The 7,558-nt window shown below is 35.6% G+C and overlaps 1 protein-coding gene across 2 annotated transcripts; it reads left to right on the top strand.

The window, feature by feature from the left end:
• The first annotated feature begins 2,350 nt into the window (after positions 1-2,350).
• LOC147853705 (uncharacterized) lies at positions 2,351-5,767 on the top strand. 2 transcript variants are annotated; one of them, XM_087332348.1, is made up of 7 exons: positions 2,351-2,616; positions 3,267-3,540; positions 3,648-3,790; positions 3,883-3,979; positions 4,076-4,507; positions 4,803-5,140; positions 5,422-5,767. In XM_087332348.1, the coding sequence occupies exons 2-7, from the start codon at positions 3,369-3,371 to the stop codon at positions 5,647-5,649; spliced, it is 1,410 nt and encodes a 469-aa protein (XP_087188474.1). In that variant the 5' UTR covers positions 2,351-2,616; positions 3,267-3,368; the 3' UTR covers positions 5,650-5,767. The 2 variants fall into 2 exon arrangements, with proteins under 2 accessions (XP_087188474.1, XP_087188473.1); XM_087332347.1 differs by having other exon boundaries at positions 2,354-2,616; positions 3,883-3,982.
• Positions 5,768-7,558: the final 1,791 nt, after the last annotated feature.

The raw sequence follows: 7,558 nt of genomic DNA, 5'->3' as shown, positions 1-7,558 counted from the left end.
AAAATTCATTGGAACGCACGACCAAAAGTTGGATCTACCTAACAAAAATATGTTCGAGCTGGCTGCATTAATAATGGCACTTGTACTTCAAGCACATGAATTTCCCATATAACAATGACCTATGTATGGTTGTCACCGTCTTTTCTAATTATCCCATATGCAATACGTCTAGAATCTCCTAAAAGATCCACTTATCTAATTATTCCATATGCATTTATTTACATTACAAAGGGGAGGTTTCGTCTAGGCCGTTTTGAAATATCCTCGTTATCTAATTATATCACACACATTAGGTAGGAAAGAGGCAATTCTCAAACTATAAGGAGGTTTTACACATTGTCCCAACATTTTAGTTAAAAATGCAAGTTGCGAATCTCACTTGCCTATTTTCCCTTGTTTTTTTCACCCTTTGTACATTTCATATATTCCATATGATTTTCGTATCCTATTGTTACTTAGGTTCATGACAATTTCAAAGTCTTCGATGAAATTTTTTGCTTTATTCATCATCTATTTGAAGAGATAAGCTTGGATAATTCTAAAGAAGACTTTGTTTTCTCAACATTTGCATGTTTTTAATTCTGAAAATGCCCCCCATTTTCATATTTCTTAGATTACAATTTTTCAATTACTCTATAATTTGACTAGTCAACCTTCTAGAAATGAATGAAGCCATTAAATGTACTGTATCAATAAACTAATAATTGATTTTTGAGAATAATGTTAAGCACGGTGATAATTAGAGGTCGCAACTTGCAAGCTAGCATGCGAACAAGCTATGAACGAGTTGAGCATGCATAAATGAAAAAAATTCGTCCCAACTCTCACGAAGGTCATGTAGCATGAATTGATCCCTAGGCCTTAAGGTTTATTTGCTTAATGTAGCTTGATATTTTGTAGTGTGCACAAACATATCCATATGTACGTGCATACATAATATTATATAATTTATCAATTTCACAAAGGTGCAGTTCTTTCTTTAGTATTGTAGTGAAATTTTAACATTTCCTTATGGGAAAGGAAAAACCTTAATCCCTTGTTTTTTGTTTTACAATGTTAATGCATAATTGGGTAAGGATCGACAAGTTGGGAAAACGAACCTCGCATGGATGGTAATTGTGTCTATCACGCTATTCAACATAAGAATTCAAGGGCTTAATGTGGACAATGTATGATACATATAACATTACAACGAATACATTTTAGATGAATAGTTAATGCTATTCATTGACAAAACGATTCACACAAACAACACACCATGCATATTGATATGATCAATCAAATAGTGGTTTGAATTGGTTGTGTTATAGTGCGGCGATGTAAGGAGGGCTACTGGCACAAGATAGAGGTATGTCGATAACTTTCGTAATGACATCCATGTGGGTAGTAAGTTTAACGAGGTTATACGGAGAAGAAGGTGAATAAAGTGATGAGTGGAAAATGGAAAATGAAAAAAATGGAAAACTAAATAGAAAATGGAAAATTCGAAAAAAAGGAGGGAAAGGGGGCGGGGTGAGGGCAAGGTTAGAAATTTTCAAAAAATTCAAACGAGAAAAATAGTAAAGAGGTTTCAAAATGTGTCTGTTTCACACGTGTCCGGACAAAAATGCTCCTCTTTTCTCAATCCTCTGCTTTTTGTAATTCTTTTTCTTTTTCTTATTTTCATTTTTCGGGGGGGGGGCTCGGCGCGCAGGAAAGCGCAAAAAAAAACGCCACAGTTTTTTTTTTTTTCCCCTTCCGTTTCCATATAAATTTCTTTTGCGTATTTTATTTATTTATTGATTTTATTTTTATCGTTTATAATTGATTGATTTGTTTGTTTATTTATTTTCATTCGAAACGAGAAAAAAACGAAGCTGAAAACAATTTTTACAACACAAATCTGCGGAAAGAAGAAGAAGAAGAAGAAGAAGAAGAAGAAGAAAAAGAGGACATAAAATGTAGGGAAAGAGAGAGAACAAAATAAATAAAGAATAATAAGAAATAAAATGCAGGAAAAGTTTCAAAAAGTGGGAAAAATTAAATAATTTGGGGGGGAAAAAAATAGAAAAATAGAAAAATAGAAAAATAGAAAAATAGGACCCCACTAACTCTGTGCAAACCCTTATCCTCTCTCCCCTGTCTCTGTCTCTGTCTCTGTCAAACGGAAACCCTAATTCTCCCCCTTCCCTTTCTCCTCCTCCCTCTCGCGCTCTGTTTTCCTCTGTGTTTTTTTCTTTTTTTGCTTTCTTCCTTTTGATCCTTCTCCCATTGCCTTGCTTTTTCTTCTCTCAAAGACCATCCCATCGCCCCCCCTTTTGCAGAGATTGGAAGTGTCTCTCTGTGTCTGAGAGAGAGAGAGAGAGAGAGAGAGAGAGAGTCTTGAAAGTGTACTAGATACAGATAGACAGACAGGCAGGAAGAAAAAGAAGAAGAAGAAGAAGGAAAAAGGAAACATCTTCTTCTGCTTCTCGCTTTCCTTCCTCGTAATTGTACAGAAGAAGAAAGATACCTCTTGTCCTCTGCGCCGATAAGTAGAAAGATTCTTCACCTTCTTATTCTTCATCTGATTTTCGCCATCTGCACCCGGCCCCATCGCTGTCTGCCTGTCTTCTTTGCTTCTCGAAGTTTCATCAGGTATGGTTCGCCAACGTTTGTGATCTCACTTTCGTTTCTCTGTATCAAACAAATATCTCTTATGCGAAGTCTTTGCTGTTCCGTCGGGTTCTTTCGATTCCATATCATTCCTCGTTTTTTTCAGCTTTTTTTCCTTTATTGTTTACTCTGTTCCGTCTTTGAAAATGTTGCCGGATCGATTCTCTTGGTTAATTCTTTTAAAATAGCGCGTGTTATCTCCACATCTCTTGGTTGACCTTTAACAACGATAACTGATATTGTGTTCATCGTCTCTAATTACTCAGCTTAATACATTCTGAATGTTGCAAATAGGTAGCAGCAATTTTCGTCTTTTCACCTAGTTCTCATTGCGGCCATGATAACTTAAAAAAATGATTCATTGTTCCTCAGTGTGAGAAATGCTCACTGCTTTCTATCACATTGTTCGTTAGTGCGCGAAATGAGTCAAGGTGTGACGGAAAGATATTTTGATCTGTTTTTTTAAAGGAAAAGCTCTCATTTTTTGAGATCTCATTAATAAGAATTATATTGATCCTGACGAATGTTGTTGAAACTTTGTGTTCTGTGAATCACATTATGGAAATTTCATTTTACTAACCCATTCCCATATCTCTTCTATTTTGTCCTGCTCTTCTTCAATGTCTTTGCAGCCCTTTTGTCGTTATTGATGCTGAAAAGTGTCATATTGCCCCCTGCTTGAATTTCTTTTGCAAAAAGGTCTCTTTCAAGAGAAAAAAAAACTCAGGATTTTGATGAAAACAAAGATGAAGACGAGAGAAAGCTCACAAAAGAATCGAATGAAACCAGTATCAAGTGACAATAATAATACTAATAGGAGATCAAAAACAGGAAAAGCAGCTGCAGATCAAAGAAATGTTGCAGCAACAATGATGATCACATCCTCATCAAAGAAACCAAAGCATGGTGAGAGGCCATTCTCAGAATTAGTATCTCTGTACTGTGACGAGATACGAATTTCATTAGCTGATCATGCGGTTATATATAAATGTGTGTGTTTTTGAAAAACATAGGTGTAGCTCGTGAACACGTAAGACGAACATCAACCAGAATTAAAGCGTCCAGGGTCCTTTCACAGCTTAATTCCTCAGGAAGTGAAGAAACTTCTCAAGATCTTCGATTGGCGTTTTCTAGTATTAATTCATCTGGGCAGAAGGTGAACTTGGTTTTTTCCTCTTCTGATTATGTAACTTTTGATGTGGAATATGTTTTATTCATAGATATTTATATATATGTTAATAATGATAGGAAGGATCATCGGGATTAGCGACTATTTTCTCTCCAGTTTTCCACTTGTTTAATGGCTCGACCGGAGGTGATGCATCTAATAGCTGCTGTACTACAAGTGGTAAATCTTTGTGATAATAAGTATAATTTATTTCATGGGGATATGCTAAGTATCGTTTTCTGTAGTTAAACCTAACTAATCACTGAAATGCAGAAGAAGGCCATGGTGGTGACATCACAATGGAGATGTCATCGTCAACATGTCTGATATCTAGATCAATTGATCATGCGGATCTGGATGATGATAGAAGAGAGAATCACGTAGAGTCATTGAGCAATGATGAAAATAGAGATCCTACTCAATCCCCTGATAGGATGGATGTGGACAAGCACTGTGGTGCAGGAATGTTGGCGTGTATAAGTCCTGAGACCAAGCTGGAAACTGTCCATGAAAGTGCTGAACGTGTTCATAATGATGGCGAAGATGGGCATAATGATAATGATGATTATGATGATTTTGATCCCTACCTTTTTATCAAACACTTGCCCTCTGTTTCAGAAGTTGTTTCCACATCTCGTTGTACGTCGTTGCTTCCGAAACAGACTCGTCGATGCCCACCAATTACCCTTGTTTTGGATCTCGATGGTTAGTTTACATGCTTTCTATACATTAATGACTTTGAAAAACTAGAAAGGACGCTGAATGCTCTGTTGATACTTGGTATTTGTTTTTAGACAGATGAAGCTAATGCATACTTATTCATGTGCTTACTCTGTTGTTGTTTTCCTGTGAACAAGTATTGTATGTAGATGTGTTATTGGTCACATAGTTGGATATTTTATTCCAGTAACTATTAGTCCATCTATATGTGTTATTCCTGTGAACAAGTATTGTATATAGATGTGTTATTGGTCTTATGGTGCAATCTTGTCGTTTGCAGAGACATTGGTTCACTCCACCCTAGAGCATTGTGAGAATGCTGACTTTACATTTCCTGTAATGTTCAATTGTCAACAGTACACTGTGTATGTTCGATGCAGACCTCATCTGCAAACATTCATGGAAAGGGTTTCACAACTCTTTGAAATCATTGTATTTACAGCAAGTCAGAGTGTTTATGCAGAACAGTTGCTTAACATCTTGGATCCAAAGAGAAAGCTCATACGCCATCGTGTTTTCCGTGATTCATGTGTATTATTTGAGGGCAATTATTTGAAAGACCTTACAGTGCTGGGTAGAGATCTTTCTAAGATGGTGATCGTCGATAACTCTCCTCAGGTATATATATATATATATATATATATATAGTGTTATTTCTGTCTTTTTATTGTTGCAAAGGTTGTTTCTCCAACTTGACAAGCTATTGAGTGCTATTTGAGAATTCATATGTACAATTCATTGCCTTTTGCTTAATTACATGTGCTATTTGGGCAATTATACATGGGGAAGTTGGGGAAGTAATGACAACAAAGGTGTATTTGACGAAAAATATTGAAAACAGTAACTTACAGTTTCACAAGTCTGTTGATCCCCTAAGTGATGTATTTTTATGTTTTCAGGCTTTTGGTTTTCAAGTGGACAACGGCATTCCGATAGAGAGTTGGTTTGATGATCAATCTGATTCTGCTCTAGCGGGTTTGTTGCCTTTTTTGGAGACGTTGGTTGGTGTTGATGATGTAAGACCTCTCATTGCTCAGAAGTTCAACCTTCGTCAACGAGTTGCTGCAGCTGTTGAGCCTCCCTTCTTATCAAATCGACTTGGACCCATGGTTCTTCAGTCATTATAACACATTCCATCATTATAAAGTTGGATTATCAGCAAGTAGGTTTTATATGCCACGAAATCTACTGGGTTTTTTTGTTGTTGTTATGCTCCCTTAATGGAAAACTCTATTCTACATGTTAGGCGATATCAGTTTTCATGATTTGTGTTTTATGCTTTCTCTACACATTTATCTACAGACATGTCTGGCAACACGGAAAATGGGAGTCTGGGTGTATCAAGTTCAATTGTTTCACTGTCATCGCTCTAGAGTAATATTAAAAATGGGTATCGGGCTATACCAACATGTGAAATATGATTCGATGGCTTTGCTGAGAGCCTTTTTATATAGTCTTTGGCTCTTCACATTTCTTGTAATTTTACAGCTGTTCTTCATTCCTTGCATACCTTATTGCAAATCTATGACCAAAGTAGATTATGTTCATTTGTTGTCGCCTCTGATAATGTTGGTGAGCTGAAAATCAACTCCTCAGAAGAGTAAATATTCTGTTCTAATCAGTGGAACACAAGAATGATTTGAGAAACTTCATACTTCATTAACTATGATACTCTTTATATGGGTAGGCTTGTAATAACCTATGGATTGTGTGTTTTGGATGTTACATGCTCACTCAATTGACCTAACTCCTCTGTCCACCATTAATATCTCCATGGTGTTGGGAATTGAACTCAATCAATGATTTGATGGTATCTCTAGATTTTTGTAATTCTCTCTAGTTTAATTTTGAAGCTGTGGAATATTCTATATGAGAATGAGTACTCCAATGAGTTACTTTTGTTCATTGTTTAGGATTTTTATGGTCATATTAGCATTATGTATATCTTGAATTCTACATGCATTGGTTTTTTGATAAATATGGACGCACCTTTTGTGTGCTCATAATGTTAATTTGTTGTAAATGAACTATATCAACAATATACTCTCCATGAACTATGTACTCACTCATTTTGTTGTACCGTTGTCCACTTCATCGTGTTTTTTCAACCAATGCATTATGTATATCTTGAATTCTACATGCATTGGTTATCTTAATAAATATGGACACACCTTTTGTGTGCTCATAATGTTAATATGTTGTAAATGAACTATATCAACATGCTCTCCATGAACTATATCAACAATATACTCTTCATGTATATATCTTTGTCCACCTGATTGTGTTTTTTCAACCAATGATTATGTGTCACACCATCCTGACTTCTATCCCAATACTTAGTGACAAGTTATATGGTCCACTTTAGCAAGAGATTTTAAAATCCTATTTGCATATGGGAAAAAGATTTTAATTTGTCTTCTATTTTGAAAAGAGATTTTAGTTATTTTAACATCTGTAATGTGTGTGAAGCCATAAAGTTTTTATGCCATGGAGTTCATAAATTTGAAGTTTGTGTTGGCACCCACAATTATTTGTACAATTTGATTTCAGTACCTTGGATGAATAATCTTTCAACTCTCTCGCTATCTCTCTCATATTTTGTCATTACCCTTGGATGTAACTGATCATCACTAGATTGTGAAGGTGCTTCTCTTGCTTCAATGAGCTACCCATAAATCACACATCATTCTGTCATGGATGTTAAAAAGAGCTACCGACATATATATCTTGGATAGGACCATGTTGAAGATCTTTATATGATATTAGCTGAAGCCAATCTAAGTTCATAATGTTATTTGTTTAGCCAATCGGATTCTTTGGTATTTCAAGCAATTTTGCCCATTCAATTGTTTTTTCCAACGAGCCAACATTCGAAGAAGTAATGTCTTGTTCGTTTAGTTTGTAAGGATGATGTTAATAACTACTCTCCATTGTTTGGTCCACAAAGGGAAATTTTGATATTCATATACATTTGAAGTTGGAATTCTTATTGGCAATAGTAACAAATTGACTTTTGTGAGCTTTGATGGTAAAACC

This window comes from Azolla caroliniana, unplaced genomic scaffold (genome assembly GCF_043228905.1).
Source record: "Azolla caroliniana isolate FFs.n. ecotype wild unplaced genomic scaffold, voAzoCaro1.0.p SCAF_16, whole genome shotgun sequence".
Lineage (NCBI taxonomy): Eukaryota > Viridiplantae > Streptophyta > Polypodiopsida > Salviniales > Salviniaceae > Azolla > Azolla caroliniana.
This window is presented reverse-complemented; position numbering and strand designations above follow the sequence as displayed.